This window comes from Solanum verrucosum, unplaced genomic scaffold, assembly GCF_900185275.1.
Source record: "Solanum verrucosum unplaced genomic scaffold, falcon-dt-bn FXZP01000009.1, whole genome shotgun sequence".
Lineage (NCBI taxonomy): Eukaryota > Viridiplantae > Streptophyta > Magnoliopsida > Solanales > Solanaceae > Solanum > Solanum verrucosum.
In genome coordinates, this window is record NW_026020231.1 from 606,299 (window position 1) to 628,998 (window position 22,700).

The 22,700-nt window shown below is 35.2% G+C and overlaps 2 protein-coding genes across 2 annotated transcripts; one reads left to right on the plus strand and one right to left on the minus strand.

Annotated features, from left to right (window-relative positions):
• The first annotated feature begins 1,694 nt into the window (after positions 1 to 1,694).
• LOC125832078 (G patch domain-containing protein TGH) lies at positions 1,695 to 17,409 on the plus strand. The gene is made up of 16 exons (XM_049511213.1): positions 1,695 to 1,991; positions 2,847 to 2,937; positions 3,056 to 3,150; positions 4,282 to 4,382; positions 5,031 to 5,092; positions 5,174 to 5,248; positions 5,941 to 6,092; positions 7,163 to 7,238; positions 7,357 to 7,440; positions 7,641 to 7,718; positions 8,922 to 9,066; positions 10,209 to 10,698; positions 11,128 to 11,412; positions 11,491 to 11,619; positions 15,041 to 15,256; positions 16,096 to 17,409. Exons 1-16 carry the CDS (start codon positions 1,857 to 1,859, stop codon positions 16,834 to 16,836), a joined length of 2,955 nt encoding a protein of 984 aa, XP_049367170.1. The 5' UTR covers positions 1,695 to 1,856; the 3' UTR covers positions 16,837 to 17,409.
• Positions 17,410 to 17,985: 576 nt separating this feature from the next.
• Positions 17,986 to 18,488, minus strand: LOC125832111 (probable calcium-binding protein CML15). Its single transcript, XM_049511250.1, has one exon. The coding sequence runs from the start codon at positions 18,470 to 18,472 to the stop codon at positions 17,987 to 17,989; it is 486 nt and encodes a 161-aa protein (XP_049367207.1). The 5' UTR covers positions 18,473 to 18,488; the 3' UTR covers position 17,986.
• Positions 18,489 to 22,700: the final 4,212 nt, after the last annotated feature.

A 22,700-nucleotide genomic window follows, 5' to 3' on the forward strand; every position in this document is an offset into this window, starting at 1 on the left:
TTGTGCGTCATATCATTAACTTTTATTATAAGTAGTTTGATCTAATTACACAAAATCTAAAATATTTAGATTAATATTTTAAAAAACTCTGTTGGGACTAGCCTCAGGACTCGTCCTAGGGCGGGATTCTAGCAAAACGCTCCGAGACTCAAGTGTGGGGCTTAGTACTGTAAGACTTATGCCCTAAGAGCCCGACTGTATGCCCTAAGCACGCCTAACGCCCAACGCTCACCTAACAAATCTTACATAAATTATGTGTTTAAATCTTTAGTTAACATTGTTGACCCTCATAATTCTTGAATAATTAAATGATACATAATAATATTTAATCTATAGAGATAAGAAAATTGAGAATAACTGAAATAACAAGTTTTAGTATCACATTTTTTCTATTTGGTAACACTGTGAAAGTAATTATATATTAGTAACATTTCTTTTAAAAATACGTCGCGAAATTTTACTTTTTCACTTATCATTGGTCTTCATGCTTTTTTCATATGTATCAAAATTATTATATTTAATTTAGCTATTTGAAAGTAATCTTATTTTTATTCAAGATGGAGTGATGTTTTTATTATAATACTAGTATGTCTATTAATTATTTTCTTTTAGGGGGGTAAATCGTATAGTATGATAAAAAAATAAATTTGAAAAATGATTCTTTTATTATTAGAAAGTTTGTTATTATATTATTATACTATATTATAAATTAAAAATTTAAAGATCCATAGGGTCTATGTCCCACGTCTCAAGGCTTACGCCTTGCCCTATACTAAGTAAAACGCCTCGCCTCACGCCTCCGCTTTTTAAAACACTGATTTAGACTATAGAGTCTGTCACCAAACTTCTAACATATCCTTAACAGTCGCATTTTCTGACATGATGTACTGTATCATATGTGAGTAGCATATACCACTATAACTTAATTCTCAGAGATGAATCATACAGTTCCATCTTATACATATCTCGACCTCTCTCTCCTACAAAGCTAGAGAAGTATGCATCAAAAATACGAATATTATCGAATGATCATATTTTAGTCTAATAAAATAGTTTAATCTCGTGCGAAGCATACATAATTTACCTAGTTAAATTATACACAATCAAAATAAACCAAACGTATAAATGGTGGATTAAGTAGCCACTCTAAATTCTCCTTCCAAAATTAATTTCTCCGTACTTACCACTAACACTTTGTTTGGATCACTGTTACTCATTGTATTGTATTGTATTGTATCGTTACAATACCTACAACGTTTGTTTTGATTGTTACTTAAAATGTATTGTATTGTATTGTTAAATTTCGTTGTTACATAATAATGAAAACCCCTATTTTATGAAACAACCGATTTGGTGTGTTCCCATTGTTACTTAATTTCTTTTTCCAATTATATATTTACATAATATTTCAAATCACTATTTTACCATTTACCTTATATTATTTAATTTTAGTCAAACCTCTAGCCCTAGAATAATTAAGGATATTTTAGTAAATTTATAAATTACAATACAGTTAGATACAATCAAACCAAACAATTAAAATATTATTAAACAATAAAAAACAATACAATCTAGCCAAACATTATATCTATCATACGATATAGTATAATAAAGTACAATATAATACAATACATTATGAAACAAATGGATGACAATGATATATACAACACAAGTATATATACGACAGAAGGGAACCTCCAGAACCCCGCAGAGGGTAGAAATCACGCCGTTGGCTTATATCGGCTCTCCGAGAGGCGAATTTTTCGAATCGACGATCACATTTATCAAAATCAAGGAAACTAGGGTTTATAATCTCTCCCCGTGTAATGCGCTAGCATCAACAGATATATAGGAAAATGGATAGCGACGAGGAAGATTTCGTGTTTTACGGAACACCTATAGAACGAGAGGAGGATGTCAGTAGCCGCAAGAAGAAGGCCATCGCTGAGGCCTCTGGCCAGTTGCGAACTCTTCCCGCATGGAAACAAGAGGTAAACAATTTCAAATCAATGTCACGGGTCTGAAAATAGAAAAATTTCCGTTGGTTCATGTTCTTGAATTATTGATTCATGATTCCAATTGCTAGTTACTTGAAAATACTGTTTCTTGAATTCTTTAGAAGTTAGAAAATACGAATTCTTATGTTTTAGACAAGAAGACATAGAATATGATGGATTAAGTTGCTTGTAAATACCGTTTCTTGAATTCTTTAGAAGTTAGAAAATACCGTTTCTTGAATTCTTTAGAAGTTAGAAGTCTATGTTTTAGACCATAAGACATAGAATATGATGGATTAAGTTGCTTGAAAATACTGTTTCTTGAATTCTTTAGAAGTTAGAAAATACTGTTTCTTGAGTTCTTTAGAAGTTAGAAGTCTATATTTTAGACAAGAGGACATCAAATATGATTGATTAAGTTGCTTGAAAGTACTGTTTCTTGAATTCTTTAGAAGTTAGAAGCCTATGTTTTAGATGAGAAGACATAGAATATGATGGATTAAGTTTCTTGAAGTTCTCCTGCTCGTTTCTTGTGTGAAATTAGTAGAATTTTAATGACAATGTAGCCTCGTTTGATGGACATTGCGAAGCACCTTTTTCTTTTTTTTGGTTGTCAATGTCATGTTGTCCTTGTTGAGTTTAAGGTAGTTTACATTGATAGTATGAGAGAGTTGATAATTTGTTTTAACCTTTTGACGAAACATTAGTACTACTAATACATATAGCCCATTAAGCACCAGTCCCTGTAGATTGAAATGAGTGCTTGATTAAAGATTTTCATCCTTGGGAGCTATTTTTTTTATCTGCTTCTATCTGAATTTTTCACTTGTTAACGAAATTGATTCTCAGGTCACAGATGAAGAGGGACGGAGGAGATTTCATGGGGCATTTACTGGTGGTTTTTCCGCTGGATACTACAATACAGTTGGGTCGAAAGAGGGTAGAGTGTAACTTCCATTTTATTGTTCTGCTTCATTTCAGTGACGTTTTTCTTGATAATTTTATTTTCGACCTATTTATCTGAGATTCTTTATGAACCATCTATATCAATGTTGTAGGATGGACTCCACAGACATTTACGTCATCTAGGAAAAACAGAGCTGAAGTCAAACAACAGTCTCTCTTTAACTTCTTGGATGATGATGAGAAAGCTGTATGTTCTCTTCCTTTCCTTTCTTCATAGATATAAGAATATAAATATGTTATACTATTTTTTGTATGAGTTATGCCCAAAGAAGTCAATCAATCCTCTGACGAAACATCAGCTTTTGGTTGGAGAAAATATGAAATAATCCGAGATGCTCTTCTCAGGATGCTTACTCACCTTTGTTATCAATTACTTCCTCCTGCAAGGTTGGAGTTTTTACTTTAAGAGATATTTCCTGAAAGACGCACGATCTCCAGTATACATCTAGTGTGTTTTCCTCTGCTGTTTCTTTTCCGAAAGCCACAATTCCAAGTTCACACTGTCTCTTCTATTTGAGCTGTGGAGTATGCTTGAGCATATAAAAAAAGAAATTGCGGTTGAACTTGAGCTTTTGCAGAAAACATGATGTGATAGCCACTAATCTCAGAAACACTCACCGTATCTGCTGATTGCTATTGCTTCAATTTATTGGTTAAATCAATCATTAAGCATTGCCTTTTTTTTTCTTTCATTCACTGAACATTACTTTCTATGAGGCCAGATTCCGTATGCATGTGCTGTGTATTTAATGGTTAAGTCCACTGGTGTATGATGCCATTTGCTATTGTCTTTTCATTTTGATGAGATCAATTTTTGTGAAAGCTATATAGAGCTCCCCTGTAATTTTTGTTATCAAAACTAACACAAAAGCTGGTACTATATTCTGTGACGCTATAGACGGTTGAGGAACCCAGACTGATAAAAAAGCAATTCATATTTGAATGACTGTTTGATGATTATTGCTTCTACATTTTGATTGAGGATGACGATGCTAAGGTGGTTTAGTTAGTAAACCACCCGAGCAGGTTATGTCCTAGTAGAGTAGTAGTGTAGAGCACTGGGTACTTGAATGACTATTGTGAAGCATGAAAGTCAGTGTACTTTTTTCTCAAGTTCCCCTGTTTTCTGATATTTAATTGTTATTTTCTCTTAGTCATTGTTGTCAAGCTGATTCTAGTTCTGTGAATTCATCAAAGTGTTCGTTTTGTAAATTATGTGGGAAGTTAAGAATGACATATTCGAGTTGAGCTGGTACTGATCATTCGTTCATATTCATTTCTGTTCCCTAGAAGCTTACTCTGGTTTTTTATATCATAGGAAATGGAGGGTCGTCTAGGGACATCGATGCAGTATGATACGTTTGGATTTACTGCTGCTGAACTTGCTCGTAAACAAGCTGAAAAGGAGCAAAAGCAGAGGTGTTCTATTGTGCTTAGCTGCTTCTTATGTATAAAATTGTTAGTTTGTAGCTTAGACCTTAGCTGTTTTTTACTTTTTGTCTTATGGCATTATGTGATTGCTATAATCTAAATATCATTACCTAATTGAGCTGCAACCCTGTTCCCTGCATCTTTTCTTTTACTGTTGAAAGGATTTTATGCTCATTTTTCTACAAGGCATGTTCTTTAAAAACTATGATATTTGTTTTTGTATCTTCCTGAACAATCTTGTGACTATAAAGTGAGCACTAATTGGGTGAGATAGTAAATGCATGACCTGAGACAACCTTAGAATCCTCTTGATGTACAAATATTATTCTGATTGATATACATAGTTGACATTTAGAATAGTTTTCTCGATGTACGAGGATTATAGCTGCACTTATTTTTTGTGCTTTTTTACACTGTCCATGCCAGGCCTACCGCCTACCTTGTTCTACATGATTGAGTTAATTGTATGTCTAATCTTCCTACTTTCTTTCATTAGTGTTAGTTGCAAATCGCTCGAGTAGATCTGGATTGAAGGAAACCTTAGATGCTTAAATTCCATTATTGAACTATGAGTCAACTATTCTAGTTTCTCTTATCTTCACTTTTCATACTTTGAACATCTTGCTTGTATTGCAGGCCCTCTGCTATACCTGGACCAGTTCCGGACGAAGTGGTACTTCCAGTGACAGAGTCCATTGGTCTGATTCTATGTACACTGAAAAGTACAATTTTTGTGAAGAGAATAATTTCTCACTATGTTATTCTTATTTTTTGGGCAGGGCTCACATTACTGCAGAAAATGGGATGGAGGCGTGGCCGCTCAATTAACAGCTCACATACTGATTCACTATATAGTATGCATGTACCCTAATGTCATGCTTAGTCTGCTGGATATTGTTAATGACTTATTGTACTATGCATTACCTGGCAAGAAAAGAAATTTTGTCAATGGACTTAATTAGACACAGTTTTTAAACTAGTTGAAGAAAAGCTTTATGGCTGGACAAATCATTCTTGAATTTCTACTAGTTTTGCAGAGTGCTTTACCTTGTTCATAGAGAATGCATTTTTTTTTTACTCCGGTAGAACTGTTGGGTAGATGGTTGGACATTGAAAATTTTATATAATCCAATCAGTTCTCGACAGGTGCCAGAAGCAAACATCTTGGAGTTGACAAATGGACCTTACTAGACACATTTTGCATTAGTTCAAGAAAACTATTTAGGCTGGAAGTCTGAACTCAGAATTATTTCCGTTGATCTTTGAGAGTTAATTTGATGATGCCTTAACATTTCCCATGCACATCTCTTGGACATATTTGGCATCTACAAATACCCTCAGAGAGAATTGAGTGTGCCTTTTAGAAGCTATCATTTTAGGACTTTGTTCTTGGCGTAATTTTTTTGTTCTTAGTGTTTTATAATCGGTTAAGAAAAAAGTTTCAAGAATTTTGAAACTAAACATTTAGTTTTCATCCTTTATAACTATGAATGAATTTGTTGCTATCAATCTATTCTATAAATATGTTTCTCTTTCTAATTGGCAGATGCTAAGAGAGAGGCAAGAAAAGCTTTTCTTGCATTTTCTTTTGCTGATGTGGACGGACAACCTTTGGACTCTGGGCTAGCTGAAGATGCTGCTGACACTATCGTGGATCTACCAACTGATGATGGGAACCAGTTTTCTAAAAGCACACCGGTGCGAACTGTTGCTTTATTTCTTCAAGGCTTTTCTTTGTCATCTAGGGCTTTATATTTTCTCTGTTTCATTTTTCGGAAGTAAACAGCTCCACTTCTTATTACTTGCATTTCATCTTCATGGCAGTGCTTCATTTGGTCTATTGTTATGAGACCATAAAACTGGGATGGCGAGTGTGAGTGGAGAACTGTTGGGTTTTTAGCTATCCTTTCTCTTTTTGAGTGATGCAGTGGGTTGCTACCAAACCACTCTGTTGGTTACTTTAAAATCCCTTTATCTTTAGGAGAAGTGGATGTTGTACATATTTTAGTTTTTCTTTCTTTTTCAACTAGAACAATGCCTGGTTGACTATAGTGAACCTTTGATTGCATGATTGCTCAAATTCATTCAGTTCACCTTTTATCTGGTGAGAGAAGGGAATGTCAATGGTTGTGGTTACCCCTAAATAACTAATTTTGTATGGACTCTTATGCTTTTTCCGATGTGTGTGTAGGGGGGGACCTAATTTATATGAATAGTCTTACATCTTCTATGAACATGTGGAGGGATTTGGTCGACAAAATACTAACTAATTGGGTGTATTTTCTGATCTAATAACATGGGCAGACATAGTTCTTCTGCCCGACATCTTGTTCATAGTAAAATAATTTGTTCCCACAGAACATGAAGAGTTAAAGGAGAATAAAAAAGGTATACTCTATAGACAGCATTGTAAGATATACTCAATTAAAGATTTAAAAGATGCAGACAGGCTTGTGGAGGTCAGTTAATCCAAGAACAGTTTCTGTTATGCCATTCAACGCCGAGAAACTTTCTTTCCCAATATATTCCTGTCAGAATCGATAAAGATAAAATGGGATTCTCCATTTGGGTTTGATGCATTTATTCCAATTACATGGTTATACACGGGATCAGAAGTTTTTCATTTGCTTGCACTTCCTTTTTCTTTTCGAAAAAAAAATAGTGATTTTGTATCCTTGCACAAACTTCCATCTCTATCTCCGTTTAATCCTTTTGCTTTAATGTGCTGGTTCCCTAATATTTTCCTACTTGTTTCCTTACCTCTTTAGGTTTATTTGCTTAATCCAAAGCAAGATTTGCATGGTTTAGGCTATGATCCTTACAAAAATGCTCCTGAGTTCAGAGGTACTTAATGTCTCAGTAATAGAGAAAATGTTAACTGACTTGTCCTTATTGAAATATGTGTAACTAAACTGTCACACATTGTCTGTGAATAAGTGCATTGCTTCTTTTTTTTCTTCAGAAAAGAAGAGATCACGACTATCTAATAGTAGGGAATCAGGGCAACAAGATAGAGTCTTGAAGGACAGCCTTTTTGGTTTCAAATGTAAGATTTACCCTTCATGTTTTCAGATTTTAGCTTGCTTTCCATTTAGTACCTCTTACCTTCTTTCAAAGACTGCAAACTTTACCCCTCATGTTTCAGATTTAAGTTTGCTTTCCATTTAGTACCTCTTAATTCTCATCTTCTTTCAAAGACTGCATTACCAATGTTGGCTCTTTAGCTAATTGGGTTGCTTTTATCAGCAGGAAGAGTTGCTCCTGGATTTGGTGTTGGGGCTCTTGAAGATCTTGATGTTGAAGATGAAGATGTGTATGCATCAGGTTATATCTTTTCCTTTTGGCTGTAAATCCAATCCAATTATTATAAATACACAAATACCGGTCAGTTCCTTTTGTTTATATGTACAAGTACCAGTCAATCAGTTAGCAGTATGGATTACAGATATTCCTGTTGTTCCTTCTTTAGTTCTTCTCTTATCAGGACAACACCATAGTTTTCCCCTGTGTCTTTTTTTTCGTTCACGGCAGAAATTTTGGTGCTGTGTTATGCTTAGACCAATCACCACCACTAAGTTTATTCTCATTGACTGGCACGGGGAAGTGGGGAGGCAGTAGCGGGGTTGGTGAGCAGAAAGTATGGAATAGGATAATTGAGGCATAATGAATTTGAAATTTATATGTTGTCAATATGGGATTCTGTTTGTGCAAAATGCACAAGCAAATTCTATGAAAGTCCATTCATAGGAGCAATTTGTTCCCCTTTTTGGAGCTCAAGTTTGGTTTGTGTTTGCAGAGAACATCTTCACTACTTGCACTTTTCAAGAAAGTAGTAGTCCCCTTAAATTAGAGGTTACAGCTTCATTTTGCCATCATATGAGAGAAGGAAATGCTAGTGTCTTTGAATACTAGATGGACATGTAGTCAATCTTAAACTCTAAAGTATGTTCTTGCTTAGCTTTGGTGCGATAAAGCTACTCACATTTGTTTTAGAGTTGGATGCTATGGTTGACTTTCTTAGTTCTTTACCTACACTATAAAGTTCCCTTTTTATGTACTTTGCTTCGACATTTTCTTAACGTTGGGATCCGTTGTCTCCTCATTAATTATCAAAAACTTCATTTGACCATCCTGGATCACCAGTATTTTTGTTCCTTCTCTCAAGTATACTTTTCATGAATAAAGTTCCCTTTTTATGTACTCTGCCTCGACATATTCTTAACGTTGGGATCCGTTGTCTCCTTATTATTTATCAAAAACTTCATATGACCATGCTGGATCACCAGTATTTTTGTTCCTTCTCTCAAGTATACCTTTCATGAATAAAGTTCCGTGTTGTCCTATTAAATGCTCCTTTGATTCAGTTTGAGGTTAGACAATTGCAGAATATGAGAGTTCTTCTTTTCTTCTAATTTTTGTTGCTCTTGTAACCTTGCATTGCCCCCTTCCAGCTGTTATTGGTGTGGAGGTAGGGGGAATAACAGTTCTGCATGAAAGTTTCTTATCTTGACTAGTATTTCTCACCAGGTTATGACTTTGAAGAGACTTATGTTGAAGAAGTTGAAGAGCCTTCAAGACCAAAGGCGGAGAATCTGAAAATGTTGGACAGGAAGGCACATGATGTTCTACCTGGTTTTAGTGCTGCTTCAAAATCCGACTATCAGCTGGAAAGGTATTCTCATGACACTAATTCTTTTACTGAAAGTAACACAAGCTGTTGGTAGATCTTTTCCATTTTTCACCATATGCTTTTGTCACTGCACCTGCTTTAGAGCAATGAAGTCTGGTAAATAAAAAACCATATGTGGCCTAGGTATAGAAGTCTATAGCTACAACCCCTGTTTTCTGTCTGGATTTGTCAATTCTAGCACTAGACCATGCAGATAAACAAGTCCTGAGGGAGGAATGCATTAAACAGGGATGTTGAGCAGAAAACTGAAGATGTGCTACAAGTCTCGAAAGTTGGCCATGACACCACGGCAGGCCATAAAAAAAAAGTGTCTTGGTAGTTCCATTATGGATGAGGATGCCTTTTATTTTTTTTATAAGGGATGAAGATGCATGCTCTGAATTAGAACCCCGCCTATTTGATGAAAATGAGACTTCTCTAGAATGCTTTGTACGTACACCCAAGGGTGTGACCTATTAATCAATGATGCGACGAAACCTTGGAGACCATGGTTCAATCTCAGCGAAAGTGATTTCTTCCCATTTGCCTAAGCGTTAGTGGACAAAGTTGCTAGTATTTGCATTAGTAGCTGGTGGAATAGTCGAGGTATGCTCAAGCTGGCCAAACGCCACCATTATTTTTAAAAAAAGGGAGAATGTTTTGTACACCTTTCATTGGATGTAATTGAGCTAATCAAACCTAAGGTGCATTTTTAAGATGAGAGACCTGTAAGCATGGTAAAGGCCAGATGTTTATATGTCAGAAATGTAGGAATCCTTGCTGCTTCAGCACCAAAAGACAGTATTGCCTAGAGGGGAAGTTATAATTCACTGATAAGATAAATCTTTATAAAATTCCTAACACCCTTTTGGTTTTTCCACAAATGTCTTTTGGCTCTACGATAAGGGTCATCAAGGATTTGATGAATGCTTCTCCTTAGCTGCATCTACTTTAGAACTGCCATTTTTCTAGATGTGATCAAGGAATTATGAGGTAACTAGTACGTGCTTCTACTGCATGTAGAATAAAGTTTGTTTCGTGTGTTCTAGAAATTGGTTCTTTTTAGGTGTATGGTTGTATATGATAAAAACATTAACTTTGATTTCATTTTCACTCTAACTCAATTTATTCTACTATGTTAACAGATTCGATTCTCCAGTGATACCACAGAATTTTGTTCCCCATCATAAGTTTGCAGCTCCCCTTGAATCTGATAGCAAAGCTCCTAGTCTTCCTCCTCCTGTTGTTCCTCCCCCGGAGGATAATAATCTTAGAATATTGATTGAAGGGTTGGCAACATTAGTAGCTCGTTCTGGTAAATTACTTGAGGATCTTTCCAGAGAAAAAAATCAGTTCAACCCTCTATTTGGTTTCCTGAATGGAGGAAAAGGTCATGAATATTACTCAAGGAAACTTTGGGAGGAGAGACATAAACGTAATGATCAAGGCAAACAACAGTGGGATACAAAAATGTCTCAGAAAGTGCAGAAGATGACAGCAGAAAGCCGTGGCCAGATTTTAGGGGAGAAGCCTATTGAAAGAAGCTTGAGAGCTGCAAATTCCTCTGGTATATCTGCTGATGCAATCAATTTAACGTCCAATCTTTCAGATACATTCACCAAACCTGTGTCAATTGTAAGTAGTTTAGTACTCAGTAACTTTAAGTCGAGCTTGATATTCATTTTAGGCTGAATAAATTTTAGGATGTATCATGTGCTAAGTTGGCACCTCGTTAAGTCAACTTTGGTAGGGGTTAGTCCTGGTAGTGTCTTACTGCTTGATGTTTCTGGTGTTCATGAATGGGAGCCAGTTCTTTTTTTCCTTTTGGGCTTTAATTGTTTGGCTCAATTTTTAGTACCAAAATTGGCCACTCTTTCTCCTAGTTGAAAGTTTTCTTGTTCTTATATCGAGCTGTGTTCAGATTTGGTGCTGAGTAACTAGCTAATTAGTGTTTAAGGTCTTAAAAATGCTTTAGAGGTTAGAAAGGTATACTTTAATTAGTTTTTGCCATCATATGTTGCAATTTGTTTTTGGTCTTTGTTGATTCTGAACTTCTGTCTCCAGAATGAACTTCTTGAATCTGCAAAACCTTTTCAAGATGATCCTGCTAAGCAGGAAAGGTTTGAGCAGTTTCTGAAGGAGAAATATCATGGTGGTCTTCGCCCTAAAGACGGTAGTGGAGCAAGTAATATGTCTGAAGCTGCCCGTGCTCGCGAAAGATTAGAATTTGAGTCTGTAGCTGAGACGATAAATAAAGGAAACCATGGAAAAGAAAGTGTTCCACCTAGTGAGTTGTTCTCAAGTACGTTAGCTACTGCAGGATTGCAATTCACTTCTGGAGCAGCAGAGGTATGTACATTATCCAACTCCTGAGTGAACATTCATAAGTTGGCAGTTTCGTCCTGTTTTCTAACTGCTGTTTTGCAGCTAGCTAAATTTGGTCAAGATGATGGCTTAGCGGCAACAAGTATGTACCCAAAACGGGAGGAGTTTCAGTGGAGACCTTCATCTATTCTGTGCAAGCGCTTTGATCTTATTGACCCTTATATGGGCAAGGTACCAACAAGTACTGTATATTTCATGATTGTTATGTGTCAATCTGCCAAATCATACTTCTATATTTCTATCAAACTCAAGCCTTCTACTATCTCGTGGAGAAGTTGCAGCTGTTGAAGTCATTGACTTCTTGTTTTTATGAGAATTCAGTTGGGCTTCTGTTAATTGAAAGGACAGTTGAGAGAGATGTGATTGTGAGCAGGTTTCTCTCTCTTTTTTTTTTTTTTTTTAAATGTCATTGTAATAGACATTCTAGAATGTAGGAATTTTCTAATTTCTTCTCTAAGTGATCCAAACAGTATTAGGTTAGTCACTGGAATTTAACGAACTGAATGAATTTAGGCTTTATATTATGATATACCTCTGTACTTAATAAATCTAGGAAAATGAAGGTGTCTCCTCGTTCTCCCTAGAAAGTTGCTTCCTAGTAAAATCATTCCCTTTGATGGATCCGGTAAGAAACAAGGAAGTCATATATTTTCCACAGGAAATTTACCTTGTAACCTTTTTCCTAAAACTTATTCTTCTTCTTCCAAAATGCCTTATTTCTATATTTGCTTTCAGTACCTCTTAATTGCTTTCTTCTATGGGATCTGATTTTAGGCTTTGACATGGCATTCTTTCACCGAGAATGATGAGAAAGTGATGGGAAATACACGATTACACTGAAATTTTCATCTAAGACGTCAAAATAGAAATACACTATAATAATCCTTTGTCATCAGGCACTGCTACCTCTTACCACCTGACCTCCACAGCGTACATCCCGACTGTCACTGTCCTGCTCCAACTTGAATTGGATGGCACGTACTGCTGAAAAATACCATAACTTAGATCCAAAGGGTACCTTTACAAAAGTTAGAAATTGCCATTTTATTGAATGCATCATCTGATTTTTTTTCTGGGGGGAAGAGAAGAGCTCTAGGTCAAGCCTCTTATTCTATTGGGTCTACCCGTCGGACGGGTAGCAAGAAAGAAGTCTCATTGTTCGTCGAAAGTATAGTAAACTGTCAGATGTTAACACACAATTCAACGAAATAGCATGTACCTAGATTTGTTGATCCAGGATAAATCCAAGACTTATTCAATTGGGGGTGGGGGGGATAGGGATGAGGGGGGCCTTAGCTATTAGAATCAAATTTTCTACTGCGGCTGCTAGATGCTTCAGAGATACAAGCAATATCAGTCACATTTTCTGCTTAGTGATGATTCACACTCCAAAGGATTGTTGAATCATGTTATAAGCAGCAGCAGACATGAGATGTTACACTTTTTCTATATTTGTGTCATATTTATGCTTCAAATTTATCACTTTTTCTTGTCTATGGTGATCTACTTTGCCAGATTGAAAGGAATGGCACAAGATCCTCCTTCAAAAACCATGACAATTTGGTTCTTAGTTGGTTAGAAGGGAGAAAGAGAACACATAAGGGCAGGCAAGTTTGCACCGGGTGATTTGGAATGATGGAGATCGATGGGTGGTGTCAACCTTGAAGGTTGGATCTTAAGATGATGTGCTTGAGGGACGGAGAGAGATTTGGTTGGATTGTGGGTGGTTGGGGGTTACAGGTGTGTTGCAGAATGTTAGTAGAGTGCAATTCAAACATAGTTGGGGATGACCAATAGAAATGGTTCTATTGGAATCAGCAGCCATCCAGTCTGTCATTATGATACATTTCAGCATGTCTAACTTGTCACCTTCTTTGCATGCAAGCTGGCTAGTGCCCAATGGGTTTTCAAAGTTCTCCTTTTTCTCTCTTGAGTTTTCAGGCTTTTAGTATGAAATCGAAGGCTGAGGCGAAGAATGAGTGACAAAGTGTTGCCTGTTGAAGTATGTGAATTTCTCCAACAATCAACTGCACCACTAACACTTTCTTAGCTCTCCTTGCAGATGCTTTTTGACTGTAGAGTTTTAACAGGGAAGAGTAAAATTTTAGAGCCAACGTTTGAAGTGGCACCAGGGGACTAGGTTAGGGAAGGAGATATCATCACCATTGTAAATCTTAAAACAGTTTTAAGGGAGAGAATATGGTAACAAAAAATCAGTAATATGAGTAATCAGTAATATGAGTGACACAACAACAACATACCTAGTGAAATCTCACACGTGGGGTTTGGGTGGGTAGAATGTGTGCAGACTTTACCAATACCTCATGGAGGTAGAGAGGTTGTTGCCGAAAGACCCTCATACAAAGAAGGAGACAATGAAGAAAATAAAGCAAGCAACAACAAAATAGTGCGTAATGGAAACACACTAAACAACATACTAATTATTGTAAACAATAATAAACACTGAGAAATATCAAAAACCTGAACTACAATAATACAACTAGTACAATTAGGTAATGTGAGTGAAAATTAAATAGAAAAGAGTTGTTTAGGGGGGGGGGGGGGGGGGGGGGAGTGAAGGAACAAGAGTATACCCTGACAGGCAACAAATCAGGAAATTTTGGAATTTCATGGTTTTCTAGAACCTTGAGATGTTAGTTTCGAATTCTCTTGACGCTTGTTTGTCACTTAGCTTGGGTTAGCTCTTCTGCTAGAGTGTTAAGCATTGGTGTAGAATGTAAGATGTGTTGAGTTCTTAAGCTAGTTATTGTCCTGTTAGTAATTGTCTCATGTGGTGTAAAAAATCTATGATTTTGGTAGAAACATAAGTAGCTTTTGTCTACCAGTCAAAGTTTCTGTTCAGTTTTGTTATGCATGTTTCTTCTAGTGAATTGTGACTGGCAGCAGCGTTAGTCCTATTTTAAGTGAATTATTTGGCAGGACGATGCCTTTTTCCTATGACAATTTAGACAGGACTCTGCCTGTTTTCTCTTGGACCGTTCTGGCAGCATGATGCCTCTCTTTAGCCTGTAGTCCTGCCATTCTTTTGGAGACTCTTCCTGCCTTTGTCTGACAAGTTTTCTGTATGGCCAATTTACTATTCTCTCAAGTGTTTTAACATTGTTGCTGTGGTTGAATAAGCAGATTCAATTTTGGGATCCTTCCTTGAGTTTGAGTGGCCTGTTACATTGTTAATTGTTAGTATTAGTGTTTGCCGTTCTCTTTTTTTTTTTTGATAAGGTAAATAATTTGAAGGTCCCATATGCAAGTAGTATACCAAAATGTAGAGAAACCTAAACCACAATATGGTTCTCTACAAAAGTCACCCAATCATCTATATAAACAAGGGTCTGATGGGTATACCAAAAAAGAAATTAGAGACAGGAGGCTACTCCTCACATGTACAAATTATAAGCGTTAAGTTCTTAAATTGGATATTGTCCTTGTTACATGTAGTGTGTTTGACATATATAAATAGGTGAATCGTATTTATCTAATTTTGAAGTTCATTAATGCATTTCTTCAGTCATTTCTCTTTGCTTCTGTTGCATATCCGTCAAGGTTGACGGAGCTCCATCTTGTATTTATGCAGCCACCCCCAGCTCCACGCGCAAGGAGCAAATTGGACTCACTTATATATTTGCCTGAGTCTGTCAAAGCTCCAAAGCTTGAGGATGATGTTTCTGGGGGTAGAAGCCAATTCTCTCTCCAGGAAGGCCGTATAGAAAAAGGAAAAGAAATAGCTGACCAGGAAATTGAGGTTGATGCAGAACCTGAAAATATTGAAAGGCCTGTTGATTTGTACAAGGTATTTAGTCTCTTATTGTTCAAATCAGTTGTTAAAGTATACAGTTCCTTATTAGAGGAGAGTGTTCTTTCTAAGTTCTCTCTTATTTGGACCATCATGTTCATAATATAGATTTTGCTACTCCATCTTTGTTCTAATTGATCACTTTTTGTATCAAGGACAGCAATAGTATCTCTATTATGTGTTGCTTCTAATTGTTCTTTGTCACGTCAAGGTTACAAACTAGTGCATTAGATTACTTGGTATTTTTACGGAGGTCAAAAGGGACAGATGTGTGGAAGGTTTCTTCTCTCTTGGTATTTTTACGGAGGTCAAAAGGGATAGATATGTGGAAGGTTTCTTCTCTTATTCTTTTTGGTTGATGTATAGATGGGGTGGGTTATTTCCTTCCCTATTTGTAGTTCATGGATGGGTGCAGTGGCAGTGGTTTGTTACTTTCTGATTTTCCATTTTTCCATGGAATTCCTCCCTGTTTTTATGTATCAATTTGGATAACCTCATTACCTGAGTTAGTGTTAGGGTTAGTTGGTTTAGTTTCTTAGTGCCTCACCTGAGAGGCCATCACACCACCTATTGAGGGATAGTTTTTATTGATGTTAACTATTTGAAAAAGTAGTTGAATATGCAACTGTATTAGTGTTGTTTCAAGGAGATAATTTTTTTCTTCACTTCTGTTTTCTTGTTCCCTGTTGTGGCAGTTGGATGGGTTTCTGCTGTTCGATAGATATTCTAAGAACAATCTGTTGATGAAAGAGTAGTATGAATTCATTTCTCTAATGTGCTATGCTTTATTTGCATAAAAGCTTACAACTTTTGTATTGGTTAATATTCATCTGTAGGCTATTTTCTCTGATGATTCGGATGATGAAGCGGAAACTAGCAATCAGGATGTCACAGAGGATTCACAAACGAAGGTTGAAGCTGTTAATACAACTTTAAATCGATTAATAGCTGGTGACTTTTTGGAGTCATTGGGTAAAGAACTAGGTTTGGAGGTTCCCACCGATATGCCTCTCCCAGATAACAAAACAAGTAATCCAGCTAAAAAGGACAATGTTTCGTTAGATGTGAGAGCAAAGAGCATTAACCAAGATCCGATATTGGCAGTAGGAAATAATAATCAGAACATCTCTCAACAAGGTATATTTTCTAGAGAAGGAACTGTGGATATGAACTCTCGGAAAAACGGTGGCAGAGGAACTGAAACTGAAAGCTACAGGAATGGTATTGATAAGAATAAGTTTGAAGCGGAAGGTAGAATACATGCAAAAGCAAAAGGAGATCAGTACCGAAATAAGAACAGCAGTTCATCAGAGAATGAAACCGATAGCAAGCGAAAGCGGCCTCACAGAAGCAGCAGTCTAGATGCTTCTTCTGATTCATCCGAGGGTTACAAAGACCGTCGTTCAAGGTCAAGGAAGAAAAAATCATCTCAGGAGAAGAGTAGTAGTAGTAAAAGGCACTCAAAGCACCATAAGCATAGAAGGAGAGACTCACGAAGTCCTAGTAGACATTCCCGTCATGGTTCAGAAAAAGACCACAGAGAAGCCAAGAGAGAGAAGCGTAAATACAAGGACTGAAACATTTCTAATACATGACCTATTTGAAATGGATCTAAGGAGTTACTTGAAACTACTGCTGATTGAATATCTATGATGTCTCAGATAAATGGTTAGTTACTGCTGGAACAGTTCATGCTTCTTGGTTTTACTACTATAGTGCCCTTTTGAGTGCTATGCGTAGAGCTCTTTCTCTTTGGTCAATCTATGGGTGCAAGAGGCTGGATTCTGAAGTTCTCACTAGGAACATCCTTTTGACTTGCAAGATATGATATTGGTTCGGTCTGTTTTCCAGCTTATTCCACTGATCAAGCTTTTGATTGTAGCAGTTGGATAATGGTATGGCTGGTCTTATTTTTGTTTCATGCTTTACGTTAAAAAAATATTTTATGTCGAAGCATTCCAGCTAATTTCTTTATGAGGTCTTGGGAATTTGTTATGTATGTTTGTATGTGATTCCCTATTTAATACACGATTTAAGATTGGTTTATCTGTTCATTTTTTCAATACTCCTTTTCCTTTAAGGAAATCCCGCACTGGAAATATCAAATGTATGTGATTTTCCTTTATGCAATTTGAAGTTTAGATTGTTTAGCTGATGCCTGCATTTTCTATCCTTTTAAATGAAAAGAGCCTTTGGAATGATGATTATGGAGTAATCCATCTGATTTCCAACTTGATGCGTTACAAGAAAGTACAATGATTTTTTTTTTTTTGACTAAATAGGCAATAAGATAGTATAATGATTGACCTTAGGCTGGAGTCTATAACATGACAACCTGTTATCATTTTCTAATAATTTATCTCACCTGCTGTGATTGTATACTCCTATTGGTGGGTAATGAACTGTGAAACTGACTTGATTATTTTAATTGGAAAGCCTTGGTGGGGTTTCCAGTAATCGGAAGTTAGTCACCAAATTTTGTATCTTATATTTGCGTTAGCAAGATGATGAAGATTGAAGTAATCGGAGTCCGAAGATGATCCCCTGTTGCCCTGTGAATTGGATAAGCTGACTGCTCTACGCAGGAAGTTTTGTGAAATTTGAGGGAAAGGAAAACAAAGTCTAAAATATACATTGATATGCAGAAAATTATGATATTTGTACAGCTGAGCTGATTGATTGATAAAAATAATGGAGTAATGAACAAATCGACCTTAGTTCATAAGACTATAAAATAGGAACTCCAAGAAATTCTGCGGCAGACCTAGCCATTACAGTTGCAAATTCATTAAAACTAATAACACCATCTCCATCAACATCAGCCTCTTTGATCATCTCAGTTAGTTCGCGATACGACAATGGCTGACCCATTTTAGCCATTGATCCTGCCAGCTTCGCCAACGTAATGTACCCATTTCCATCGCGATCAAACGATCGAAAAACTTCCAAAAGCTGTCCCTTATTTACCAAAACTTCTCCATTAATAAAATCAGGCGTAATTGCATTGACAAGTTCATCAAATTCCACAGACCCATTTCCATTAGAATCCATTTTGGCTAATAGAACATGGATTTGGTCCCCATTGGGCTTTAACCCTAATGAACGTAATAGTGCGGCGAACTCTAAATGAGTAAGGCTACCATCATTGTCCATGTCAAATCTTGAAAATATATTCCTTAATTGGTCAAGTTGATCAACGTGAAGCCTTGACATTATTTGTTTTCCTCTTTTGTTCATTATTTTTGGGTTATATATATATATATATATATATATATGTTTTTGGTGTAATTATTACAAGAAACGAAAAAGAAAGGAGATAAAAATAGAAAGAGAGAAAAATTGGTGTCTCGGTGATGAGAGAACTGTTGAAGAGAGAGAGATGAGTCACTCTATAATTTGGATTTGGGAGGCTATATATGGGTTACATGTTATGATTTTTGTATTTTAAAAATTGGGAGTCGGTGGATTTTAATTTGTTTTTTAGAGTATGGAAGGATGGAGTTCAATGTATATCATTCAAGAATCAAGTGAACCTTCCTACGCCAAGTTCTTTGAATTTTCTTAAAGTCTATACGTGGTGGCCCATTTCACTATTGGACTTAATCTTGTGCTCCTACTTCACCTTATTTTAATTATAAATAATTGTCTTTATAAAAAAATTGTTTATACTTAAATGAGTTAACAAACGGATCGATTAATTTGGATGTGTGTTATGTGTTCGTATCAGATTATGTCCACAATAACTTTGATCAAAGGGTTAATCGTTGTGTATTTATCGATTATGACAAACAAAAGAAATGATGAGTGTGTTATAATTCTACCATTAATATGATATGTATGTGTTAGAGAAAAATCTTATGAAATACTGGATCCTACGGAACTCCAGACACATTTGTTGAAAGAAAAAAATTCAAGAAGCAACACAACAGCCTAATCCGATTGAAATGTCCAAAAACTAAGTATATAAATATAATATTAGCAAAGGTGGTGAATATAAAAAAGATTATTCGCTGTCGTCAGGGGCGGAGCTAAGTGGGGTTCGGATCAATTCAATAGCTTTTTTTAGACGTTGTATTCGTATTAGAAAATTATATATATATATATAAACTTGTGAAACTCCTAACAAAACTAATTGATGGCTTAGTGGTAAGGAACTAAGGAAGAGTTTGTGGAAATACTTTTGAGAAAATGGTCTAAAAACCTCCAATCTATATCCGAAATCCCAACTATACACTTATATTTGAAATCCCAACTACACACTTATATGAAATGGGAGTCCTATCACCCCGTAAACTATTTTAAAGCAAAATTATTTGCTCTCTAAATGCCGAGGAGACAAAGAAGGTGTAGTTCACTCTCTTAAGACAAAAAACTAATTAAAACTTTAATATTTTCCTTATTTTATTATTTTTTGCTTTTTTTTAAAAAAAATTTATGTTTCCTTTTATTTATTTGTTACTTTTTATGTCTTCATTCATCTTTCTCTTTAAGAGACCGGCAACAACACTGACGGTGATGGCTTCTTTGATCCACCAGGTGAGCTTGACTCCTCCACTACCAGGTCTCCGCCCCCATAGTTCTTCCATCATTAAGACTCCCTCTCATTTTCGGTTCACACACTTCTCACAGTAACTTTACTAAAAATCCACCGGAAATAATCTCTGTTATTCCACCATGTGAGAACAAACTCATCAACAATCAGTTCTGATGTAAACCACCACTTAAATCACTAATCACCACAAACTCTGTTTTCATAGCTCCAAGATAGGAGATGCAAATTCAAGCTCAAACACAAAATTTACAAGTCAAATGCATTTTTTTATCTTTTTTTTCAGATCTATAAAGATTTTGTCATCAAATCTACAATGAACATTATATTATACAAAATAATACTAAATCTTCATTTTTCAACATTCCTATTAAACTAACTATAGCTAAAAACTTAAGCCCTAAAATTGATAAAAAATAATTTTTGGACATTGAATTGTTAATGATTTTGGTTGAAAATTTCATCAATCAAAAGAGGAAAAACATAAGATTATACAAAAATAGAGAATTTCGAAGATTGAATTGAGAGGAATTTAGAAGAAAATCCATGAAAAATAATTTAGCATATGCTATGACTGTAGAATAAAGAAAAAGAATTATTTTTTTATATTAAAAAAGGTGAGGTGATGTGGCAGTAGCATATCACTCCTCAATACAAATCTGGGTATGACTTTCTAAGGGGAATATATTTCACTTTTAAAATGTGTAGTGGTAATAGGACACCGTAAAGTTGGAGTGTGTAGTTGAAATTTCGGATATAGAATGAGAGAGTTTTAAACCATTTTATCAATACTTTTCACCTTAAAGTTGTGGGTTTGAAGCCCCTAACAAAACTAATGCATGTTTCAATAAGGGAGAACATGAAAGCGTACCCTCGAAATTCTTCTTCCTCGGTCAGAGTCGTAGTAGGAAGCTACTTTCTAATGCATGTTTCAATAAAACTTTTTTTTGCTTTGCAATATTTAGATTGTAGTGGATTTTTACTTTTCAATAATACAATTCAAGTCGTGAGCCAACAATTTTCAACCTATGGACTTGTTTCTAGTTTGAGTTCACCTACAAAATAAAGATTTATTTATCAAGAATCAACCGTTTGACTAAGGACTCCCCACAACAAGTTTTATTCAAACAAGTGTTACCATTTTGATCAATTATTATTAATCGATGTTAATAGAGATTTAACAAATTAAAATTAATAATCTAAAGTAAAATTTCAATAAGAAAACTATGTTTTTTCTTACTTTTTGCTTATAGTGTAGTATCTTAAAATATTAAATCTTTTAACTTCATGTAATAATATTATTACTAATATTTATATTAATAGAATTAATTCAAATTAATAGGATGTTTACCATTTGTTTGTAATACAATGTATTGGATAATATTATAAAAAAAATTATTTATTAATATAAAAATGTGATTAGTTTGATTCAAAATTTTAAAATATTACTATCTAATATAAAAGTAAAGCCATTTTAAAACAACTTTAATGTTATTTTTTATTATTTAAACCAAAATAAAATCAGAAAATTCATTGTCAATTAAAATTGGAGTCTCAAATTTTTTGGACCTAAATCAAAGACCCTCGGCATCTATCTTATGGCAACGGGGCCGTGTGGGGCGGGGCGGGTTGAGGCTAACACGTAAAATTTTTAATTCGCTCTGTCTTGCTCCGAATAACATTTTTTTTTTCATTTTTAACCTGCTCCACCCCATCCTGCATAGACTCGTTCCACATGAACTTGCCCCACATACTTTTTTTGGGCAATTTATATAAATAATATATTATATAACATTATTTATGAATTATAACATATCTTTTACTCTTACACAAATTAACCTTACTTTTCTTACCATAAATAACATCAACAAACATGCACTATCACTGCGTCAGCTAGTCCTCTTCCGCATTCCTAACTTTAACTCGCCATGTTTTCGTTTTTTCGGAAAATGGTCATATTTGTCCTTGTACTTTTAGAAAAGTGACATATTTGCCCTTCGTCATACTTTTTTGATATATTTGCCCCTATCATCCAACTTTAAGTACATATTTACCCTTGAAATTAAGTCTCATGTTCCCACTTTAATTATACTATGTGGCATGCCTACGTGGATAAATATATTCAACCAAAATATTAATTATGCCCACTCATCTAACCCATCAAAACTAACTCTTAATTAATCATCACTCTTTCACGAGAAAATCACGAGACTTTGATAGAGGAAGAGATCATGGGCCGTATTTCAGATTATTTTTTAGCTGTATTTTAGCAAATTTAAAGCTCAGTTTCAGAATTTCTTGTAGAGACATTTCAACACAAAATGTAGCAGCAAGTTGGTCACATCAACATTAATTACACATTAATTTATTTTCATCGTCATTTGACCATTTTTAGCACAAATAACTAACCAGTAACCACACAAAATGCAGCAAAAATTAAGCACTGTTTTAAGTACCCAAACAACACTCTTTCAACACACTTTAGCACTATGTCGACACACACAAATAAAGTAGCAAATTAAGCACAACTTCTTGTGGATGAGATTCCATAACTCTCTATGTCAAAGTTTCGTGGTTCTCTTAGGAAATTGACAATGAAAAATATATAATTAGGAGTTGGATTTGATGGGTTGGATAGGTGGGTATAATTAATACTTTGGTTGCATATAATATCAAATTAAAAGGAAATATTAAGTGAAATAAATATGCATATCCACGTAGGCATGCTACATAGGATAATAAAAGTGGGGACATAAGATTTAACCGTCCAAGGGTGAATATGTACCTAAAGTTGGATGGTAGAGACAAATATATCAAAAAAATATGACGAATGACAAATATATGCATATCCACTAACTAACTGATATTATTTTTAATAAATAATATTCAAAA

Excerpts from the sequence above, each read along its gene's own strand:
- LOC125832078 (XM_049511213.1), top strand. The coding sequence starts at position 1,857 with ATGGATAGCGACGAGGAAGATTTCGTGTTTTACGGAACACCTATAGAA. Across the intron at positions 2,938-3,055 it reads TACAGTTGGGTCGAAAGAGG|GATGGACTCCACAGACATTT; the intron begins GTAGAGTGTAAC and ends TCAATGTTGTAG. Across the intron at positions 11,620-15,040 it reads TTGACCCTTATATGGGCAAG|CCACCCCCAGCTCCACGCGC; the intron begins GTACCAACAAGT and ends GTATTTATGCAG.
- LOC125832111 (XM_049511250.1), bottom strand. The coding sequence starts at position 18,472 with ATGTCAAGGCTTCACGTTGATCAACTTGACCAATTAAGGAATATATTT.